Below are 25671 nucleotides of genomic sequence, written 5' to 3' on the forward strand. Positions count from 1 at the left end.
CCTGGTAATCTGATAAGTTTTTCATATTGAATCAACACGGACAATTGTTTCACAGTCCTAAAGCTTGCTTTACCTTCTGACAGCGGACAGAACTTGGATTTCAAGACCTAATGTGTTACAAAAATGGAAAATTAATTTTGACAACTGTACAGAAATTTCTTAACATGAAAGAAGACAATAAGGGTATTGTAGGCTACCACTAGCCCAGCCGGCTACCCCTTCTTAGCTGGAAGCGAGTGGATAAACAAGTTACAAAATTTAACCTGTCTGATGGGTCCAACGTTTCCGCGATCATGAAATTGTATTCAACACATGATAGAGTTAGTAGGATTTTTCTCTTCACTTCAATCAGTTGTACTGTTTCGAGAGACATGGCACCTGAACATAAAGGTTAAGTTGAAAATTGTAAATTATAATACTGCTTAACTGTAAACCTAAAATAAAATTGCATGGCACAGTACTGTATTTTCCTTTTTCGGTCTTATCTACTGTAGTTCAAAGTTGCAAAGAATTTACTGTAGTATACTATATTTAGAATTAAACTACAGTAATACATTTCATTTAAAGCGTGAAGGGATACAAAATGCATATTACAAATTTACTGTGAAATTGAGGAGCCTCCCTCCCAATAAAGGACACCTCCCAGATGCGGACAGATTGTTACATCCCTTCGATATCCGTAAATGAGAGGTTTCACTGTACATGATTCATGAAGGGTAATACAGTATTACTCCATTATGTAATTACTGTACTGTACATCAAAGACATTTACAATATGTACTGTACTTAATTCTTTCGAAAAAGGTGATTTATAGTTTTTTGCCGTGTGCGTGTTCTCCAAGTCCTCATGTTTACCACACTTCACTTTCCTACGTTTACATCCTCTGATATCGCAGCTGCAGTGATTGAGTCGCGATTTCTTATTATCGTCTTTAATGTCGATGATGGAATTCCTAATGAATCATAGAGTTCTTTCTCATTAAGAGGACTGTTTTCATCGTATTTTCGTAAGATTTCCAATATTCCCAACACAGAAAGCGCTTTTTGTTTAACACTCATTGTAATCACATTCACAAACACTTAAATACACTAAAGGACAACAAACTGACCAACAAAAATTTCCAGAATTTTATTATGGCCAAGTAAGGAATGTTGTTTGAGAAAGAGGGTTAGAAAGAGGGTAGGGTATTGTAACTGTATAGGCTTTAAGTGCGCAGGTAAAGAGTTGAGTAAGAGAGCGTAACAAGAGGGTGCATATTGCACTGTACAGTATGAAGGATTAAGTGCACAGGTATAGGGTCGAATACCAGTACTTTTCAGGTTAATGACACCATGAGTTCAATGGCTAAAATGTTTCATTGCTGAAAAATACATCGAAAATATTTCACAAAAATAGCGTATTATGTGGGACTAGAGCACAACAAACGGGGTATTTTATAAAGGCGTTATATATGAAATGTGCTGGGATCGGACAAAAAAATCATAATAAGCAGGTGCGTCTTATCTAGGTTTTACTGTATTACTTTTTGTGATTTTTAATATTCTGTTATTTCTAATGCAGTAACTTTTTACATTAACAAAGACACGAAGAGAAGAAAGATAAAGAAAAGTTTCAATTTGTGTGCCACATTTGAATATATAGTATCTAAAGTGACTGTGAGGTTATGTTAGATAAAATTTTATTACTGATTTGGTAATTTTTACATGAACTCAATATAACCGTGAAATTTCTTTAGGTGCTGGAGATTGTCTTGTGGACCTGACATCAAGAGAAGGAGATTGGTTCTTGGATGAAATGTACCTTGTGAGCACATTAGTAACAGAACTTGCAAGTCTTTTGCCATCTCATCATCAACTGGATACCACTAATAGCTCTGACACTAGGGTGGAATTGGTATTGCAGTGTCTAAAATCTGCACACAGTATCTACAAAGGCCTCCAGGTATTATTGCATAAAATTCTAAAAAAAAAATTATGTGTTAAGGGAAGTACAGTAAAATCCCTCGTGACCGGCACCCAAATAACCGGCAATACCAAAAAACGGCACTTTTGGCTGGGCCAAAAAAAAAAATGTTTAAATCTGCCACATTCCCACAGTCTGGGCCGTCAGTTTTGCCACATGAGGAAGTTCGCACGAATTTTCATTTTCAGTGAATATTCGAACCTAAAATTAGCGTAGGCTATTATTTGTGTTGTGTGATGTGTTTTATTAAAGAAAATTCACACAGTTTTTATGTTTATTTAATTATGTTTGGGCTGCCAGTGTTGCCACATTAGGAAGTTCGCACAAACTTTCTTTTCAGTAAATATTCGAACTTAAAATTGGTGTATTATTTGTGTTGTGTGATGTGTTTTAATAAAGAAAATCCACACAGCTTTTATGTTTATTTAATTATGTTCGGGTCGTCAGTGTTGCCACATTAGGAAGTTCGCACAAACTTTAATTTTCAGTGAATATTCGAACCTAAAATTAGTGTATTATTTTTGTTGTGTGATGTGTTTTATTTAATAAGGACAATCCACACAGTTTTTATGTTTATTCAGTTATGAGCAAGGTGATAGAGAAATAAGCTTCACATGGCTGCAATTTCAACATATGGCACCATGAAATAACTTTTTTGGTATATACCGATATTTATTCAATTATCTGGCAAAATCTCATATCCAGAACTAGTCTGGTCCCTTTGGTGCAGGATAAGAGGGATTCTGCTGTACTTGGAAAGCATACTTAAAAGAATGTAGGATTAAAGATGAAAGTGTAGATAAAACAGCGACTTAAGGAGAATGAGAGCTAACAAAATACCATGTAACACAAAAGTCACCTTCCAAAAGGAGAAAACAGGATTATTTTGAAATGACAAATGTAGGCATACTAAATTATTTTCTTTGGAACAAATTTCTTATTGGTAATAATCACATTTTACCATGAAATACCACATAGCACAATATTAGAGAGTTTTCACACCCTACTGGTTCACTAAACAGTTAATGCTATGTTGACGTCATTGTCTTTAATCATGAAGTAGGACATAGTAAACAATAATACTATAGTTAGTGTTTTGTTTCATTTATTGCTTGGAGTTATTGAGAAGTTGAAGGAGAGATTATAATCTTTAATAATTATTATTTTGAGTTGTAATTGACTGAAAGTTGAAGAGATCATGTTGACTCCTGAAACAACTAAGTAAACTAAAAAAACTCCAAAAGGAAATAACATTTCAATGGATGTCTATTCTTTGTGGTATACTGGAAATGAGAAAGTCGATAACAATGCAAAACAGGCAACAGATTTGCAACCAAGACCTCGTCAAGTGATATCTCTATCCAATGCTTTTGCTTCAGTAAAGTCTCATTTTACAAACCTTTGGATCAACAATTGGCTCTCTTCTGACAAAGGAAAAATTTTACAGTCCATACAAAAGAAACCAAATGACCTGGAAATGTACAAAAGCTCGCCCAGACACATTCAAACATAATCATAATCATCCTATCACATCATCGGGGTAATGTAACTCCGCCTTCCAGGCGCCCCAACCTCAGTAGTGGGTTACAACTAAGCCATGGCCAGGAGAGAAGACCAGAAATGTCGAAAAGACAACCTGGTGGCATTGGATTAAAAAAAAAAAACATTTTTAACAAGAGCCAGAACAGGTCACATTGTCACTCAATTGTACCTACTCCGATTTCACATTTCTGATAATCCTACTTGTCTGTGGTGTAATAATCATGATGTAGATCTGGAACACATTCTTCTATACTGTCCATCCATAAACCACAAAAGAAGTAAATTAAAATCATCAGTACCCGTTGCAGAAGACACAGCCCTCACCCCAACTCTGACTACTAGCAACAGGCATCTATAATGAACACCGATCAAAATACCCCTCATTTCTCATGAAAAACAAAAACTGAATAGTCTATAGTGGACTTTATGTTGTCAGCAAACACTGGATACATTAAGAAGATTGATAGATAGATGTTGACTCCTGAATAGTGAGTGGAGTAGTACTGCTTTGTGGGGACTATCCACTTGGATCCACCAGGATTCACACCCTGGTTAGTAGCATTGAAAGCTGATACACTATACTCTTCTTTATGCAACTTAGTTCATGGGAGTTGTGACAATACAAGTCATTTGGTCTTAAGCATCGTTGCCTAGTTGTAATTTTGAGACTTAATAATTGCTGTGACTTACAGTAAGTTAAATAATACGTGCACCATGACAAAATATTGTAGTCATGAAGAAGATGAGACATACGTACTAATTCATTTGACTTGATGAAGAGACAATGATCAGGGCTCTGAAACTGTCAGTCGAGCATGTAAGAATAAACATAAGGTGTGTGTAAGTAAACAATCAAAATACTTATATCTTTTCTAGGAATTGAACTTCAACTTCCATACCATTATTCTTCCTGAAGCGCTGAAAACCATCCAGACAGAAGAACCAACAGTATTGGCCATGGTCAATGAATTGGACGATATCATTGCTGGGGTGGGTTGTCCTCTAGAAGATCTTCTTGCTCAATTGGAAATGCATCTTCGTTACATTATTATGGAAATGGATGTAAGTTTTATGATTTTTTAGATCTAACTTAATATAAATTACTGGTCATACTTTATCTCCTAAGATAAAAAATGAATAATTGCTGAAGTGGGAAAATCAGTTATCTCCTAGGTCAGTGGTTCCCAAAGTGTGTTCTGCGGATCCCTGGGAATCCACGAACACTTACCAATAATACCCATAATAAATTTAAAGACTACTATGACATTCTTTTCATCTTTCTCAATTTCAAAGTATGTCATGCTAGTGTTTAATCAGCGTAGATGTTGAATAATTTCGAGGGAAAAATTGTTCCGGAGCCGGGCATCGAACCCGGGACCTTTGGTTTAACATACCATCACTCTACCAACTGAGCTACCCGGGAACTCTACCAGACACCGATCCAATTTTTGCCTCTATATCCACAGGCAACCAACATTGAGTGCACACTAACTCCGTGTGACTTAAGTCACATGGAGTTAGTGTCCACACTCAATGTTGATTGCTTGACGGTGTCAGCCCACTTTGAGGTCTGTGGATATAGAGGGAAAAATTGGATCGGTGTCTGGTAGAGTTCCCTGGTAGCTCAGTTGGTAGAGCGTTGGTATGTTAAACCAAAGGTCCCGGGTTCGATGCCCGGCCCCGGAACAATTTTTCCCTCGAAATTATTCAAATCAACTTTACAGGGAGTTATACCTGAAAGCTTGATTTGCATAATACACGTCACTGTTCGTTAACAGAAAACCACAATTTAAGTCACACAAAGTTAGTGTGCACTCAATGTTGGTTACTTAACGGTTGTCGGCCCACTTTGAGGTCTGTGGATATAGAGGGAAAAATTGGATCGGTGTCTGGTAGAGTTCCCAGGTAGCTCATTTGGTAGAGCATTGGTATGTTAAACCAAAGGTCCCGGGTTCGATGCCCGGCCCCGGAACAATTTTTCCCTCGAAATTATTCAAATCAACTTTACAGGGAGTTATATCTGAAAGCTTGATTTGCATAATACACGTCACTGTTCGTTAACAGAAAACCACAATTTAAGTCACACGGAGTTAGTGTGCACTCAATGTTGGTTACTTAATGGTTGTCGGCCCACTTTGAGGTCTGTGGATATAGAGGGAAAAATTGGATCAGTGTCTGGTAGAGTTCCCGGATAGCTCAGTTGGTAGAGCATTGATATGTTAAACCAAAGGTCCCGGGTTCGATGCCCAGCCCCGGAATAATTTTTCCCTCGAGGTTATTCAAATCAACTTTACAGGGAGTTATGCCTGAAAGCTTGATTTGCAGCGTAGATGTTATTTATGTACTAGAAATATTTTAATTACATTTCAAAACTCACGGTTAACTCGAAAACCTTAAGCAATGAAAATATTTTGAAAACAAATTTGAAATCAGAACCATGATTTCTATGAGAATCCGCAGTCCTAACAGACAAAAGTTGTCACTCTGCATACGAAAGTCTGCCAGGCTAAAAAGAAGCATTAAAACTTGCCGTAACTCTCAAACCAGTAAAGATTTTGAATAGCAGCCTCTTTTAAAAGTAATTTCCATTCTTTATAAACATTTCTCTCGCTTTGACGCCCTATCTAACTTGAAAAATAAAAAAGTTTGTTGCTTATCATGTCAATGTCTATTTTGGGCGGCACACTTCGAAGATAATGTTTTTTTTTTTTCTCTTTCCAAAAATGATTTTGATTTAGAATTTTTTTCTATGCTTTCCATAGACATTTATCCATGAATCCTAAAAGTTACAGCGAAATTGATGACTCTCATAGGAACTATGACATTTAATGTTTAATAGTTTGGCAAATAGCATCCTCGTGTGCTTTCTGTGAATGCCAGTGAAAGAACCAGAATGGCAGGCGATTATATTCGGTATTTATTGAGGCTTAGGAAGTGCATAACATCATCAGCAGTGAATGACAAGATGCACATGTTTAAATGTAGCCGACCTGTGACGTGATTGGCTGCTGGAAATAAGAGCGACGGGACCATAATTTCGTTCATTGTTGTGCACACGTTCTGCTTCTGCTAATTTAAATTTAATTTGAAGATCCGTGAATCTTTTTTCATGTCGAAAGGGATCCACAGTCAAAAAAGTTTGGGAACCACTGTTCTAGGTGATAGGCATCATCTGCTCGTCTATACTCACTAATTATTTTTCAACTGATATTATAAAATTGGAAATATTATGTAGGTACTTGTCTGGAAGTATATAAAAATATTAGAGCTTTATGGAACATGAATTGCTGAAAACTTTATCGTTTAGCAATAGGTAAGACCTCAATCCATTCTTTGGATGAATGGATTTTTTTTTTATTTGTATCTTTCCTTGGCTTCTGTAATTTTCTTGTGCTTCATGTACTTTCGTCCATTTCATAATTCTTAATTTTATAAGAAAATGCTCCTGAAAGTAATACAGATATCATTGAAATTATGTATTATTTGCAACAAATTCCTTTGTTATTTTCAGTCACCTCACCATAATGCCCGGAACATGGTAGCTGAAATACGGAGGAGATTTGAAGTTCTTCTGCTGCGGCCTGCAGAGCTGTCTGCAGATGAAGTTGAAGAGCAGTGTGCAGATGTCATTGTAAATGGTGGTGCTGGCAGCAGTGATGATGTTCTGACCCCCGGTCAGATGCTTTTGATGGGATTCAATGGCTTGTTTGAAAAACTGCAATTGGAAGGAAATGCGCTAATTGCAGCACTTGATACATTGGACACACCACACTGCTGGAAGAAAGTGGATCAAGTATGGGAAGCAAAGGCTATGGCGGTAAGTACTGATCACATTTTCAAATCTGTTCCATTAACCATTTTCAGACATTACCACTGATCTTTGTTCCTACCACATGTATGTCAAATGCTTTGCATGAGACTTATCAACATGGAAGTTTTGAATGAAGCTCGTCTCTGATATTGTGGATTGCACAATGACATCTATTTTTTCTGAAGCTTCATCAGAAACATGACCATAGCAAATACATAATAAATATAATATGACGACATTATTAAGTACTAAAATACGGTATTATAAGGATTATTAAGAAACATATACAAGTCTATTATGGTTCAATAGGAATTAATCTTACTAAAGTATTAATATGCTTATTTTATAATAGTCTAAGATAAACTTCCAACACATGATCTCAGCTACTCCTCTTTGGGTGACAGTCTTTTTAGCATTTTCGAATTAACCTTTTACAAGTTTCATAATGCGTTGATATTTTCGGTTCCGTTGTTCAGTTCTTAAGTTACCTAAAATAGAAAGATAAACGCAAGTGAAGACTTAAATCTAAAATGTGTTTTCAAATTATGAAGAAAACTGTCACAACTAAAGAAAAAAAGTATTCAATGAAACTTATTAGTACAATCCACCTTTGCAACAATAACGATACAAAAGAAAAATAGACACACTGGGTGTCAGTATTTACACTAAAAATTCAAAGGAAACTGGCATAAACTTAATATAAATCATTCGTAATAATAAGAAAATACTAAAATATTAATCTTATCTGATCAGCTATAATGGCACAACATTAAAAGTGTAATTTTTCTGTACACAGTTGTTTCGGCTGAGCAGTCACTTTTTGAATTGTGACTGTTCTGATGATAAACTGATTAATGTTACGGGTCAACACACATGATGCAACTGAATTGTGACTTTTTCTAGATGCATTAGTAAGGAGATTAACTCGACATAAAATCGACACAACTGCTCTCTCTCAGCTGTTTTAGTGGCTGTTTTTTAGATGAAAGATTCCATTGTATCCTGTTTAATCCTAGAATAAACCAAAAATTATTATTTTTTTTTAGTTGTGCTATTTTTCTAGAGTACCGTCCATCGATACATGACTGTCGTTAATTGTATTGAATTTCTTCTGGAAAATAATACTCAAAAGCTGTTGTTTAAAATTGTGCATATCCACAAAACAAACTCAGAATTCGCCGTACAACATTGGATTTAAGTTTACAATTCAACTAGGTTCATATTGAATGAAACACGTGTTTCATTGATAGCTTATGTGAGGAACGAAGCATTTTGTTCAAGTCTGGGTATGATTATTATTATGAATGACCCATGTATGAATGTAACTTATACATGCCTCATAGAATTCTTTATAGACTTTCAGATTGGTCAGCCATTGAACTTGAGACCTCCCGAATGCGAGTCTCAAACTTTACCAACTGAGCCAACTCGCTCGGTTCAAATATGACTGTTGTTGTCTAGTGCCTTGCATCTGGCAATGAAGCCATTAGCAGTCAAATACGACTTCAATTCAGGAAAAATATAAATAACTTAACGGACAGAAAAGACAATACTGTAGTCATCTTGTTTTCAGATGTCCAAGAATTGATTGATACTGAACATCTGCAAATTCGCATAATTCTTTAAGATCTCCAGTCCACAGGAACTGAATAGATATCAGAATACCAAAAATAATCTTGTAGACAATTACTTCTACAACTGGTAACAAGTTATTTGCACTTTGAATGTTGTGTAGGATATGCCCAACACAACTCAGTTCTAAAATGTTTATAGTCAACTCCGGTTATAGTGAACCTCTGCGGACCAGCACATTTCGTTCACTATATCCGAGGTTCACTAAAACCTAGGTGTCTGTTTTTATACTACTGATGTTGCTATACATACAGTATTAATGCCTGTTTGGAACAGACCACGTTCAATATCAGTACTAATGTTCTCTGTATCTTCCAACTTAAAACACTTAAATGCTTTGACATCCTGATGTTCACAGTTCGAAACTTGAATCTAATCTAGCCATGTAGGTAGTAGGCACTGTCCGATTTCGCCGGCTTTGGAATTTCCCCTGGTTCACTTTTACAAAGATGCGGAAGGAAGAGTTGATGACCATTATGCTGTAATCCTTGTATTTACCCTTTGGTCATCACACTACCCCTTTTTAGAAAATAAAACAATTTCTCTTCCTATTCTTCTAATAACCTCTTTTAAAGGAGTCATACTAAATCTTCCTTTATCCCTCACTGCATACACTATTCTCTTTAACATGTTTCAAGCTGTCCAGGAAGCTGAAAAAATCCTTTATCTTTCAATGCACTTAAGGAGTAGAAGGTTTTAGATTTTGTTCTGAACATTTATAGTAAAAAGGGTTTCCTAAATTACCATTTTGGCCATTTTAAAATTACATTTTCTTGGTGAAGTTACAGTTTTAGGTTCACTATAACCGAAGTGAGGGTTCACTATAAACGGATATGTGAATGTACTTTTTTGATGTATACGGGTCAGGACCAACAATTTAGGTTCATTATAGCCGAATGTTCACTATAAGCGAGTTCACTATATCCAGAGCTGACTGTATTTAAATTCAACTTTATTTTTCTGAAAACATTATTGTTGCCACCTCGATTAATTCTACCAAAATTTGTGTTCGTATTATCGGCAGAAAGGGTTATGATCTTTATCTGTTAATTTGTATTTGTTGAGAACTTCCAAAATTACATGTGTGAGAATATTCTAAGTTTCCCCTTTCACATTACTGAAGTCCATTATTTTCGTCATTATACTTACACTAGTGACTTGTGCAGCAAATGCTTCAAACTAAGTAAATTAGACATTCAAATAAAAAGTTTTCAGATTTATTTTCAATAAAGAATACCAGACATTTTGAAACTTATTTTCTTCCATAATAATGAAACATACTCCCTCTGAATGTTTTTTTCTTATGCCAAATACTTCTTCTTGAACCTATCCACCAGGTTTTGAGTTTCAACGCGAAAATGCAAGTAACGATGTCAGAACGATCAGTGGGTTTTTCATGTGGGACTAAATAATAGCTAATTCAGGTCATTGTGAATTGTACGCGAAAGTTAAAAAATGTCAGGTTTACTATGCTTTCGAACAATAAACATAGCATCTTGGTATACCTGCTGCATGGAGAGCTTGAAATGTATACGGTAAAATCTTTTCATCCTGTTAAGAGATCTTGCTGAAATGATCGGGAGACTACAACATTTTCTACGTCTCTTATTTTATCAGTAAGTAATACCTTTTGGTTTTTCCTTAGGAACTGTAATTTTTGCGCTCTCTCGAGCCAATACTGAAGAGAATGACGCATATAAATATCTACACCACACCGCCATTAAGTATATGAAAAAGACCCAACCCCACTTGATTAATAACTATAAAAATATTTCATTTTTAATATCAATATTATTATCTTACGTAAGTTTTGTAGTTATATACTACATAGCCGCCACTCAGTAAATTATAGAAATGAAGATCTAATTTCATATATTCTCTACCTCTACTTAATCCACACCTGTAGAGTAATTGTCAGCGCGTCTGGCCGCGAAACCAGGTGGCCCGGGTTCGATTCCCGGTCGAGGCAAGTTACCTGGTTGAGGTTTTTTCCGGGGTTTTCCCTCAACCCAATATGAGCAAATGCTGGGTAACTTTCGGTGCTGGACCCCGGACTCATTTCACCGGCATTATCACCTTCATCTCATTCAGACGCTAAATAACCAAAGATGTTGATAAAGCATCGTAAAATAACCTACTAATATACTAATACATCTACTTATATAATAACCCCAAAAGTTTCACTTTCATATCATCAACATAGCATTAATGTGTATAATTAACAAAAAATAGTCGCATCATGGCATTAACTATAATAATATTTAATTTCTAATGGTAATAATGTCATCAAACCATCTCAAATTTTGTAGATTTTAATATCCAATACACAGCTGTACTCATAAAATTACACATCGCGGAATCAGAACTGTAAATTATTTTTAGTAAGCCTTGAAGTTTTTAATAAGCAATTGAATTTGAGCTCTAAATATGTCAGCAATCCTGCAGGTCATGGCCTTCGTGTAATAGTCTATTGTTTATTGTAGGCTAGTGTGTGTTTTGTTTTATTCTGAAATAATGCAATTAGTTCTCAAAACTGACGAAAGATGGATTTTGGAAAATATGAAAATTATGTAGGAAAACTAACGCTTCACTGAAAGTTACTATTTTTCTGAAAAACTTTGGGTTCTAAGCTTCAAAATAACGGTTCATTTATTAAAATCCGTTCAGCCATTTTCCCATAATTTCCATTACCAGTTCAAATTATATATATCGATGTGGCAGAAAGTAACGTAACTGTACTTTTGTACTCCTGTGATTCGAAGTATCAAATCATTAAAGACGCAAATCACACTTTTTCTAACTTTTGAACAATTTCCTGCATGGCATATGGCGCTAAGACATTTATAAACATTATCCCTTGTTTTCTGACGAGCACATGAGAATTTCTTTTGGCAAACTGTTCTGGAAAAAAAAAAAAATCTGAAATCTTTCGGGAACAGGATCATTTTAATACAACATTTAGAACTGTGGAAAACTGGACATTTTGCGTTCGGCCGATACTTCTTCCAAACAATACATTCGACCGGAAATCCGAACTATTCAGCTCAAAACCAGACAGTTGGCAACCTTACAGATGACTTTGATATAATGTGTTTTGTGTATGGGTTATTGTTAGCTATTTTTATTGTCCTTGGAGACAACTCATTGGGCAAAATTAGTTTTACATTCTTATAGAAAATACGAAGAGAAATTATTATAATGTTTAAAACAATAGATTCCTTGATTTAAACAAACAAAGTAGAACCCTTGATTTAAACAAAATATTCATTTCCAGCACACTTAATACCGAAGAAACTGTTTTCGGAATGTCATGTACAGAGATTTCTCCTAACAATAAGTAGATGTATTTTATGCATATGAAGTGCGTTTGAAAAGTTCGTGGCCTGACACATAGATAGCATTGAAAATGTGCCGCCAATGTTAGCGGTCATTTTACATTAGTTCAAACACGAAAAGTCATAATTTTCTGTTGACTACATTTAGTGTAATTTAATTTTGAAGTTAGTGCACTGAGCAGATTGGCAAAAATGGAAAATATTGCACTTCATGCTGTCATTAAATATTTCGTGAAAAAGGAAATGAGTCCAACAGAAATTAAAACAGACATGGATGCTACACAGGGTGGGGGGGGGGGATCCGCACCAGCAATTCCGACTATTTGAACATATTTGAGAGTGTGTGGATGATATCCCCACAGTGGACGTTCAGTATCAGCAAAAAGTGAATAAATCTTAGAAAAAAATCCACAATATGATGTTGAATAACCATCGACTGAAAGTTCGGGAAATTAGCGAGGTTATGCGTATCTCAACTGAACAGGTGTGCCACATCTTAGTGTCTTGGTATGCCCAAGGCTTCCGCAGATGGGTTCCATTTTAGGCAAGCTATTTTATTTGCTGTCCGGATTAAGCAAAATTCGCATTATCGGGTTCAGATTAACGAGATTTTACTGCATCCACTCTTGTCCCGTGGTCACTTCGATTAATTATATAATCACATCAAGAATAGAAACCTATTTTCTGGATAGTAGTAAAGAAAGAAAATATCAAATTTTAAAAGCAATTAATGTATATTCCCCATTATTAGTTTTAATTTCAAGCAGATTAAATATAATTGTTGATCATTGATAATAATCAATCATGCTGTTTCTACCAGTAATTTAACATAGGAGCCACCAGCATAGATCAGTTGACTAAGGCGCTTGCCTGCCAATCCGGAGTTGCGCTCGGGAATGGGTTCGATCCCCGCTTGGGCTGATTAATTGGTATCAACTGCTAGGTTATTTAGCATCAATGGAAGTTTGATAGCGAGATGGTATTTGGCGAGATGAGGCCGAGGATTCACCATACATTACCTGAATTCGACTTATAGTTGGGAAAAACCTCAGAAAAAACCTATTTCTGCAGCATGTATTTCGGGTGATGGAGAGCCGAGTTTGTCAGGCATGTAGCAGTGGCGGCTTCTCAAGGGGGTTGCAGGTTTGTACACCCCCCAGTAATGTTGCTAATCTCCCGACTTTATTACTACTAAAAATATAATTTTATTTTACAATTTTCATTCATGACTATCTGCAGCTGGCATCTTGTTTTGTACATCTGCAGGAGTCTCCGAGCCTCTTGGTTTGCAGAGATGTTGAAAACCTATGGAAGGTAGTTTATAGAGATGTTCGGCTAGTGCGGGGACGGGGGGTTAGAGGCGTGGTCTACTGCTTTCCTCATTGAGAACGGTTTGTCGCACTCCCTGACATGGACACCAACATTAATGCAGAAGAAACTAAATTCACTGGGAAAGTATCTGTTTCAACTAGACATTTGTCCGAAGTAATAAGCATGAAAAATGTATTCATTCAGCTTGTGCAACGAACAGTCGCATATTTCGCATATTACTTTCTCAATCTACATGCAGACAACCGGCACAATACATAAAGGAGCTTGCATTTTGCTTTAAAGTTCTAAGAGTTGTTGTTCTGACAATAAGTGCTGCTGCTATCTCCCGACAGCCTACGAAAGCTGCATTTGAATTTTATGAACGAAAACGTTGAACTTGGTACTTGGTAGCATTCTGATGACGATTCTGTGCTCAAATGTTTTTCATGAGAATAAATCGCAATATAGAGAACTTAGAAACTCCGCACACGACCCCTTCCACTTCTGGATTTTCTGTATAAATAGGTATGCTTGTATTTAGAAATTTTACTTATTAATTGCATATAAATTAGCTTTATATGTATACGCTCTCAGGTATACACGGTTTTAAACTTTAAAGTAAAGTATGTTTAACTCCTCTTCAATATCCATTGTGCACCACCATATTTTCAAACCACCAGCCGCCACTGGCACGTAGTAATAATTATATTGTATTGTTTTATATATTATGTATATTAGGTGTGTGTAGGGTTGTCATAAAATATTTCTCTTCCACAAAACCCTACATCCTTAAACAGAGAGAGTGGATATGACCATGACCTAAACATGTTACAAAAAAGAAAAATTAAGCAATGAAATATCTTTATTAATAAATCTAAAAGTTAATATATTTTAAGATCTAACACACTCTATTAAACTTTTTCTATATTTGTTTTATGCCCCAGAAGAGAGAAGTAAAATTTTGTGCCATCTCCAGAAGCTCAGAATATTGCTCTTCTTATGTAGGCTACAGTTTTCAAAAAAGGCTACCCACTTTTCATGTGCCGATGAAGTATCAAAATTAGCATCTGGCATTGTCTGTTTGGCATGTTGCTTTAAACTGTGTGTCTTCGTTTTATTGATCGAAATTCTTGTGTGTAATTGTCTTTAAAATTGATCTGCTTTAAAGCCGAAGCCATTGTCTCTTGTTAATAGTTAATAGGTTTTAATAAACATAAAATGTACCAGAAATCAAAATAGATACAATCCGTACTGCACATGAAACGCACTGACGAACGTAAACCAACACGTGAAGTGAATCAGAAGAAAAGATTAAATATAATCGGGAGAGAAATCAGAATTTAATTCTCTGCTGTCTTATCGTACAGTAAGAGAACAACGAGAAAGAGGTGGTCGGAGTTTGAATTTATTTTAATATTTTTCATAATACATCTTTGAGGAAAATCTAGTCAAATTCGGATTTTTAAAGATATTTATTTAACTGGCTGGAACAATTTTTCCGCTCTTAAATCCAAGACAATCCCTCTCTTCTGTGACATATGGCAACCTTAGGTGTATGCCTTTTAAATGTATTATAGACGTGTTTTGTTGTTGTAAACGGAGTTTCAATTCTCTTTGTACTGTTCTTTTAGGACATTTCAGTTAATCTGGCGTTTGATTAATTCGGATAATTTATTCCCCAATTAATCTGAATTTACTAGGTTTTACTGTAGGCTATATGTTAAAAAATAAAACTCATATTGCTGTAAATATGGTAAAGGGACAATAACAAATTTAATGTTTTCTGTTGTGTATTAATGCCTTTTCCCAGGATTTGTAATTTGTTGATCGGGTTCAATATATTGGTTAACAAAAGAAAAGGTACAATTTTCTGTAAGATTTGGTACAATTTAATTTTGATCAACACTGTCAGTATCCTTAATGCGACGTTGTTTAGAAGGAGAAAACATGAAGGTAGCCTATTTTTTTAAGTTGATAATATGATAATTTTTTTTTATAAACTATTATTAATACCTTTTAATATTTCTACAAATTTCAAGTACCGATATTCGTTGGTTGGTCGGTTATTTAATTACGCTGTATCAACTACTAGGTTATTTAACGTCTATGGGTTTGGTGATAGTGAGATGGTATTTGGCGAGATGAGACCGAAGATTCGCCTTAGATTACCGGACATTCGCCTTACGGTTGGGGAAAACATCGGAAAAAACCCAAGCGAGAATCGAACCCACGCCTGAACGCAAGGCAAGCGCCTCAGCCGACCGAGTTATGCTGGTGGCTACCGATTTTCATAAATTGCAAAATAGTATTAGAAGCTGTTCCATAATACAATATCCCCCCTCCCACTCTCTTTGAAAATTTAAATCGTCTAATTTCTAAATTAAGTTAATCTTACTTCTAATTATTACAAAACTACTGTTGTTCGTAATGTACAAAAGGAAAATTTGCTTTTATTTTGTTGAACAGTAAACAGTTTCGTTTTGTACTACGTCTTTTGAAAGATAGTTCATGAAAAGTTGAAAATATAAATACCACTGATAGCAAGATGAAGAATTGAGTGATTCAAAATGCCTTAAACTTACAAGAAGAAAATGTGTATTTCGTAGTTAAGTCAAGAGACTTAACACTTAAGAATTTTTGTTCTTATACTTTTTTTTATTATATCCTTAACGTTTCATAAGTTAATGGCGGATATGTTCGAATGTCTTGTAAGATTTGCTTATTTCCTAAAACCAGTGTACAAAGAAGTATCTCTACTGTTTTGATTTACAAGCCTTGACAACGGCTTCGTAAGGCCGTATTATTATATAGCCCTTGAAACAAAGTGTATTGAACTCACAAAGGAGGTAGGGGAGAATTAAATGATGATGAATTAAGTGATAGACATTGTAGGTTTGTATGGCAGCGTAATTGTAGGCCTATATTAACGATGCAGTTACAGTCCTCAACTGGATAAAGGAGATGGGTGTCTGTATAGTACAAGAGCACTTGATATAATGTTGCTTTCTGGAACAAACCATATAGAATTGATATGATTTTTATTGGTTTATTATACGACGCTTTATCAACTGCGATGATTATTACTGTCTGAGTGAAATAAAGGTGGTAATGTCAACGAAATAAGCCCAGGGTCCAGCGACGAAAGTTACCCAGTATTTGCTCGTGTTCGGTTGAGGGAAAATTCCGGAAAAACCGCAACCAGGTAACTTGTAGCCAGGATTTGAATCCGGGTTCGCTCGTTTCACGATCAGGCATGCTAACCGTTTGTCCACAGCGGTGTACTATATACAGGGACATCATTTTAGTTTTACTAACATTTTTAATATTAACCTGGCTATACCTTTAGAGAACCGGAAACACAGATTGCTACCCCCTTCCACGACTGTAGTTCGATGATACCGGCCTAAAACACAAACAAATCACTCTACTAGATATAGGAGGGAAGAAAAGTAGTTCATCCATTTACGTAAACTAGGAAATATCGCGATTTTGAGTTCGATAATTTTCATTAGGTTTTTGTTTAATCTTAATACAGTACTGTATTAAGAGTAAGTGTTTTTACTTACGAACTGAGTTAGCCATGCGAACGTATTCATTATGCAGTGTATATTATACTGTCTACAGCACATTAGCGTACAATATAGAGAATGAAGTTAAATTGAAAAATAATCATAATATGGATATTTAAACATATTTTTAAAATGGTGGCCGTTCATTTCGATACAGGTTTCAGTTCTTTTGTGCATATTATCGCACTATAGACTATTGCATCTAATTCCAATTGCCAGTTTCGTCCTTCGTACTAGTAACTCATGTTGAAATAATTTTGTACCTAGTCTATAAAAGAGTACCTTACGTACTGTAAATTCAATCTTCACTTCTGCCCGACCCGCACAGATAAAATTACTCAGACATGCTATCTACTGTCCGTCCAAGTGATTATGCCGCAGGATCGTAGAAAGGAGGGAAATCACGTGACAGCTAATTACTTAACGAGGCCCTTTTATTTAAGTTATTTTAAACAGTTGTATAATATTACGTAAACGTCCAATTCCTAGCAGAAATTAATGTTTTCAGAAAAGAGCTAAGACAGCCCTGCTTTTACAGAGGGGCGAACAGAAGCAGGTGGAGGAAATAGAGATGCGACGTAGGCAAACGGACAGTACCTGTGCGAAAATATGATTCAATATTGAAAGCTCTTTCGTCACTGGAAAACGCGAACATATTTCTGGAACGTATATACTCACTAACTCAGTGCTGTTTACTATATGCGGTCTTGGATCTGTGTGCAGAGGACAGTTGGAACTTCATTAGTAGAAGGAGTGGGAGTGAAGTACATTCAAAAACTCAGGTACAATAAAAATTGAAGTAAAAATAAAATGATGTCCCTGTATAACTAATACGTTAGAAATTTTGCGGCCTATTTTAATAATAATTGTACAGGATGTAAGGGGTATAAGTGTCATTCTTTTCACAGTCTTCGGGGACGATCTACAGGATCAGAAAGTTTTCATACGACATAGGGTCAAAACTTTATAGTTTTCCCAGAAAAATAATATTTCTTCTCTTATTTTATTTGCGTTATACTGCTTATATCGTTAGTAAAATTACGAAAACAATTACATTAGTAGATGTATCTAGCAAAGAGTTAATATTAGTTTAAATACATATTTGTGTGTTCTATTACGTTTTCGTGAAATTAACTAATAATGCATGCTTAAATTTGTTAATATTCTGGCGTGAGAGACGTGGCAACATGTTCAGCAGGATTCATGCAGCTGCACAGACGTATAGGTTAGCTCAATTCAAGCTCCTTGTCGTTAGGTCTCCTGCCGAGCGGGAGGCAGTTCAGTGCAGCTATTCTATAAACAACTTGCAATGTCATTCACAGTTCAGGAATGTCATGATATATAATTAATTTATGGAAAAGGACGTCGTAATTCAAGTGCGGCAAGAAGAATTTACCGTCAACGTTTTCCGCAAAGAGGGTTACCGATACCTACTCGGCGAACTTTTGTAGGAGTTTCTCAACGATTATTAGAAACTGGGAGTCTTTTACCTCATTTCGAAAATTCGAACAACCAGAAATTTCTTTAAAATTATACTGTTTTACGTAAACGGGAGAGATTAAAATTTTGCATTAGGAAAAAAGTTCGTGTGATTTTGTGCAGTAAACCATTGTTTATTTTTTAGATGTACAATAAAAAATGGAGGAATATTGTTAAATAAAATGGAAATTTACCGTAATGTTCTATTAATGAGATTGAAAGTTTGTATTTGCTGCTCGTTTTATGTAAACAACAGTATTGTCATGGACCGCCCATGCATTAGAACAGAGCATCTGTTTTGTATCGGTATGTCTGTACCCAATTGAGCTGTTCTGTGTACTTGTAAACCCTTTCCTCTCCACCAGCAACGTTGCCAAACGTCTAATATTGTAAACTTCAATAATTAGTTAAATATTGCAATTAGAAAAATAATTGTGGGGACATTTTTTCTTCTTTATGACATGAATAATCATCAGTTAAAATAGTGGCACTTCCCTTACACCCTGTACATTCAATTGACCCAACTAAAAACCAGAAAAGTTTGGTAATAATAGGAGTGTATCGTGCTCCAGTAAGAAATTTTGAAACCTTTTTCTTTAGAAAGTAATTCAAAGCTTTTCTTTAGACCCATGCGACCTTATAATCTGTGAAGATGTAAAATAATATAGATTTACAGAATGTAGGCTACACGCCGTAAGTGAGATTATAATTTTATCAGCTTTTATATGATACGTGCAGTGAACTTTTCGACAAGGATAGACGAGAGTTCTCGACTGCAGTCGATATATTTTTATACATAATGATAGATTAGTCTCTATTGCTGCAAAGGCTGTGACGTATGGACTTTGAGATCATGACACACAAGTATTTAAGAAGTACTAATGTGAATAAACTTCAACGGATGTAAATAATGGAAATACGATTATTGGATGTTTTTCCAGTCTCTTGAAAACAAGTTGCAAATTTCAGTCAATATTGCAGCTTATCTTTTACAAACTTCAAATTAGCTTTGAAGTATTCTTTCCCAAAAAAATGCGAAAGAGATAATGTGTAAAAACGACAGTATTACTCAAGGAATAAGACGATACGGTAAAGTTCTGAATAAAATTACAAGAACAGCTGCAAAGAAACATTACGAACATCAAAATAATTACATTTTATAAAAGCTAAATTAAAACTTGGAACATAATTCAATGACAATAAAAACATGCAAAGTCTCGAGTCGTTGATCTTGAATACTGGGTGTTCATTTCAAAGTGTGTCATGACGTCACTGTTGTTGGGTCACCGATTTGAAGCGAGTTTCAGTTTATATGTTAGAGAAGTTGCCTATTATTTAAGGCGTTCTTCAATCTGAACTTGAGAACGTGTACGGTATAACTTGAACGTCGTAGCAACAGATGGCGGTCTGTACGGTCTGTGTGCTACCATAACCTCTTTCGAACTGTGTTTTGCGCCGGCAAGTCGTACGCAGGGTATTTGTTATCATCGGTTGCGTACGGTAACATTTCACAACACAAATCAAACGCCGTACTTGCTAGCCAATTTCTCTGCCTCTTAGATTATACACCTGAGCTGCGGAAGTGTAGGAAGATTGAATTCTCTAGACTCATCAGCTAGCCACATGACGGCATACAGCGAGCCAAGACACATTTTGAACTGAACACCCAGTATATAGACAACCCGCGCTGAACATATAGTCCGGGTCAGCTTACTTCATACCCTAACAGTGAAACCTAACCATTTTTTCCCCATTACTACATATGCTAGTGGATTGTGGTGATTTTCTAGTTTGCGGGTTGAATTTTCTTTTGCCAACTTCGTTTCGAATTTCGATACTGACATATACTACAAATGGTAGTGATTTTGTAACTGATATGTTGGCAGCTGAGACAAATATCGACAATATTTGTCGGTACTGGAGTTCCATGAAATTAAAATTGTACTAGATTTCTGAGTCGGTTACTGGAAGCTAATGAAAGTTGAACATACTAATAATGAATTAATATCAATATTAATACATAATAGTTATTTTATGTGTTGCGTTGTGGTTATAATTCAAGACTATATTCAGGTAAGTTTTCGGAGTTAGTACTAATAATTTCATGTGGTCAAACAAAATGCGTTTTTAGGTTAGGTCTCGTGAGTGAATTGTTTAATCAAACCAATGAATTTCGTACTGCCAGACAAAATACTAGACATGTTGATCCCTTTCTCGTATAGCTTGGCTACGAAAATGTTACAAATTATTTAATTATTTAGAATAACCTTCCAACATAAAGTACGGTAAGTAAATAAGTCATTTAGTACGTAGGATCGTGTGATATCTGGTAACAGTTGGCAACACTGATAAGACGGCAATATTTGCTGTTTAGGAACTGTTCTTATGTGACCCTCACTATACCTGGTATAGGAGTGCGTGCGCTTCGCAACCAGGCAGTCCGAGGTTAGATTCCTCGTGTGGACAGTGGAAGAAATTTATCTTCCATCCACGTGCTGGGTGTTTGTCCGCTGTCTTGTGATTGTCCTGTGATTTCTCAGCGGAGGCCTTGAGTCATGCCGATTCCATGACCAGAGAGCCGCATTTTTATAAGTCGAATAAAAGTGAGGTTAACAGAGTAAGAAGGAAAGAAAGATATAAACAGTTCCCTCATTCCATTTTACCTGTACTTCTGTTAGGACAAGCAATAGATATTTTGTTAGGCTTTTTCCATTCCTCAGCTGTTTACTTCTAATTCTCTTTCCTCTCGATAGAGGGGGGAAAACATTTAGCCGGTTGTGATGCTACCCTGACAGATGGTCGGCCTGTCACGGAAGGTGAGAAGGTAACAACGAAATTAAATAAATATATATTAAACATTTACATGAAGTGGCCTTAGTAACTGTATATCTGTTTCATTGTGTCGGAATTTCAGACTACTCCTAATACAGAGATAGAGGACTTTTCCTCTGTGAGTCAGTCGATAAAACAACCATTAATAGATCGTGTTGAAAATTCTGTGAAGCCATAGCCGAATAATGTACAGTAATGGCAAAAAAAACCGGACCGACCCTTCTAGCTGATATGAAGCCTTGTTCACTCCAGAGCACGATAGACTGGTAACTAAGGCTTTCGTGGTTCGAATCCTGCCTGGGAAGGAAACTTTTTTTTTTGTTCCTTATTCAAATTTATTCCCAATACTTCTCGATTACAGCGATATTTTACTACTTAATTAACTTATTATTCCCAAAACATGAATTTTACCAGAAATCGAAAAGTATTGGGAATAAGTTTGAATAAGGAACAAAAAAAAAGTTTCCTTCCCAGCCAGGATTCGAACCACGAAAATCTTAGTTACCAGTCTGTGGTGCTCTGGAGTGAACAAGGCTCTGAAATCAGCTACAAGGGCCGGTCTATTTTTTTGTCACTACTGTACATACTCACCGGAAATAATAAATAAATTATATCTATCTTATACAGTACCTTCATCCAACAACAGTAAAAGATACATTATTTTAAAGAACACACGTAATAAACTCGTGTATAAATGACTTGAATTGTGCTACATTTTCGCATAACATTTTATTCAGGCGCTGGCAGAACCTGTGTATAAAGAGACTGCACGATCATATTTATAAATTGTTATTTATATGTAGGCCTATTCTTCATTATGGCATACTTTTTTCAGATTTGTGGGGAGGGGGGGGGTTTCTCAATACGAGCTTTAGCTTCTGGCTGAGGTATATAATATGAAAAATTGAACATTTACGTCAAAAGTCATGCAACCTAAAATTTCAATTGGATACTAACCTGTGAATAGGAATTATTCGAAGATGAAACATGCCATAAGATTTACAATGAATTCATGTCTGTCTGCAGTTACACATTCCTGACATCCTGTAATGAAATTCGCATTCGCAAAAATTCTTCACCTATAATTCTTCTAATTTCTATCCTCCTATTTCCTTTAAATACATTCCTCTATGGTGTGCAAGTTATTCTTGTAGACTTCATTTTTTAGTGTTTTCCGCAGAAATAATAGCATATGGTAAGGTCTGGGGAACGTGTAGACCATAACTCTGTAGTAATGATGTTATCAAAAAGCTCGTTATTAATTCCAAAGAATACCTGGCACTGTATGCTGTTGCATAATGTTGGTGAAAATGTGCACTTTGTCCTTCGATGTCGGATATCTATACAAAAAATAGTACGAGTGTTTGTGTTTTCGGTACCTATACCTGGTAAGGTTTATGTTGTCTCAGTAGCAATAAAACCAAGTCCCTTCAAATGAGGGTGAAGATTATAGGAGGGTTGTAAATTTTCAGGATTTCTTTCAAAATCTTATTGTACAGGCTACCGGAACTCAGTTTCTTGAAAGACAAGCTCAGTGACGGAACTACACAGTACGAAGAGAGATATTTTGTTATTTTATTTTGTGCTACAGAATGTATACAGCTCGTCCAAGTCAAGTCTGCGATGGGGATATCGGGATGGAATGTAGAGGCAAAACACTGTTGCCACATAGGTCACTTGACGCTCAGATTTCAACGTGTGCACATCGTTTAAAATACACTACGGAGCGCACGCATTTGTTGTCCTTGTCTTCAGATAAAGGCAACAGTTACGCTGCCTCCCCCCTCATGCAACATTCTCTCCTACGCCCACGCTTGCCAATCAGAACGCCAAACCTCACTGTCAAGCAGAAGTAGAAGTACAGTCTATTTCAAAGCGTCTTAAATTGTTACCGCTCTATGAACTGAAGCGCAATAGGAAAACTTTGCTGTCATATGAGACTGTACTGGTCTCCTCTCGTTACCGCCTCCTTTCCCTACAGAACTGTCTCCAACTTCCCCTCTCGGCTTGCAGACTTAACTTGGTCGAGCTGTAGACTGGTCCCTTCCGCCACTGGATGGATGGACGGCACCGCTCCACTTCCCCATTACCATAACAATACAGACGAAGTAAGACATATCTCCTTTCTCTCTCTTTTCACAGTGAGACAAGATACATCACACAGCCTTCGCCTCTCTGCATTAAAAAAAATATATACCTTATTATTCTACTCACAATTAACAGGACACCTAAGTCGGTTTTTTCATTATGCAGCGTATTCTCTGGTTCAATGGCTGTTGTTCTGTGAAATAACATGATATGTTTCATCTGGGAAAATAGTGTAACGACAACACCATTATCAATGTTTTGAAAATTCCAGTTACAGAAATACACTCGACGTAGGCTATGCGGTTGTAATGCTTGCACTCTGCAAGTTTTAAATTAATATTAAAGCTTAATATCTATATGCAGTATACAACAGTGTTGTTCTTACAGTACTATTTTCAAAATAAAACGGTAATTTATCTTATGAAAAAATATAATTTAATTTATTTTCATGTGAGAGAACTATTACACATGGACTTTGGAATATATTGAAGTCAAAAAATAAAATATAAACTTCTGAATACATTAAACAAAACAAAATAAACAAAAACATGTCCAATTTCTATGCAACAGTCATGTTTGTACACTTTAATTGTTTACACTTTTGAAAAACAATATCTTGTAGTATAACCTTTCGACTTTATTACTGCTTGGCATCTCCTTCTCATTCATTTTACCAAGTTTTTGCACTATTCTGGTTTGATTTTAGCCAATTTTTCTCTCACTGCACGTTTGAAATCCTCTATGGTTGTCAACTTCTGCTATCTCACACTTATTTTCAAAATTTCCAACAAATGTTCGATGGGATTTAAGTCTGGTGATTGAGGTGTTCGCAGTTGTTGGGATATATTCCATATGAGTCAAGCCTTATTGATTTGAGCAGTACGGCTATGTCATTGTCTTGTTGGAACATATACATAAGTGGCATCCCTATTTTTTGTGCACTCTAACTAACATTTGACCTTAAAATGTTATTGTACACGTATTTATTCATAATCCCATCTTTTGATTCAACATTTCTCACACCATTTGCAGACATACAGTCCCACAATAGCATGCATCCACCACCGTGTTTCATTCTAGGTAATGTGTTGTATATGTCGATATGTGTTGGGCTTTCTACATATTCTATTAATGCCATCGCAACCATAAAGGTTTATCTCCATCTCATCTGACAAAATCACCCTGTTCCAAAATTCCTCATCCTTACCAAAATTTTTTTTATCGAAGTGTAATCTTCGAGCTGGATTTGTCTCACTAATATACGGCCTCTTTCGTGTCTTCTGCCATGGTAATAATTTTTCCACAACACACGCCGGATAGTTTGATTACTGATCTTCGTGTTTGAAGACTCTTCAATCATGACTCGAATTTGTGGAACACTTATTCTTGGATTTTTGACAACTTGATTAAGTATGAATCTCTCGTCACGTGCATTTAGCAATTTTTGCTTGGTTTTTCGTGTCAAGTTATTCCAAGTTCCATGATTTCGAAATTTTTCTACAATGTGTTGTACTGTAGAATATGTTTTGTACACCACTTTACCTCTTTTCCTATACAAATAGTCCTTCAGAGCCAGGCGAGCAATAACTTTATTTAAATTGGAACTGAGCTCCTTACGACGCTCCATTGCACAGACTAACAGCAAGTGACCTTCAATGAAACACAACCCTGTGCACACTGCATGTTTGTTTACTATGCATCTATACGTAACTACCCTCTGTCCATGGAGTAATTGTACAGGGACATCATTTTATTTTTACATTTCTAATCTTAACCTGACTATACCTTTGGATCAACGATTAAGAACCGGAAACACCGTTTGCTACCTCCTTCCACGAATGGAGTTCGATGATACTGGCGTAATATACAAACAAATCACTTTACTAGGTATAGGAGGGAAGAAAAGTAGTTAATCCATTTACGTAAACTAGATAATATCGCGATTTTGAGTTTGATAACTTTCATTATGATTTTGTTTAATCAAAATACAGTACAGTATTAACAATGAGTGTTTTTACTCACGAACTGAGCTTTCCATGCGGACGTATTCATTATGCAGTGTATATTATACTGTCTACAGCACATTAGCTTAGAATATAGAGAATTAAG

At 35.8% G+C, this 25671-nt stretch overlaps 1 protein-coding gene across 1 annotated transcript in view; it reads left to right on the top strand.

The window, feature by feature from the left end:
• The window catches only part of nonC (serine/threonine-protein kinase Smg1), a 235970-nt gene that overhangs the window by 144380 nt on the left and 65919 nt on the right, over window positions 1–25671 (top strand). The window contains exons 43-45 of the mRNA XM_069846010.1: window positions 1737–1942; window positions 4382–4567; window positions 7017–7322. Of these exons, the coding sequence (XP_069702111.1) occupies window positions 1737–1942; window positions 4382–4567; window positions 7017–7322 (698 nt within the window). The remainder of the gene's footprint in view (window positions 1–1736; window positions 1943–4381; window positions 4568–7016; window positions 7323–25671) is intronic.

This window comes from Periplaneta americana, chromosome 14 (genome assembly GCF_040183065.1).
Source record: "Periplaneta americana isolate PAMFEO1 chromosome 14, P.americana_PAMFEO1_priV1, whole genome shotgun sequence".
Lineage (NCBI taxonomy): Eukaryota > Metazoa > Arthropoda > Insecta > Blattodea > Blattidae > Periplaneta > Periplaneta americana.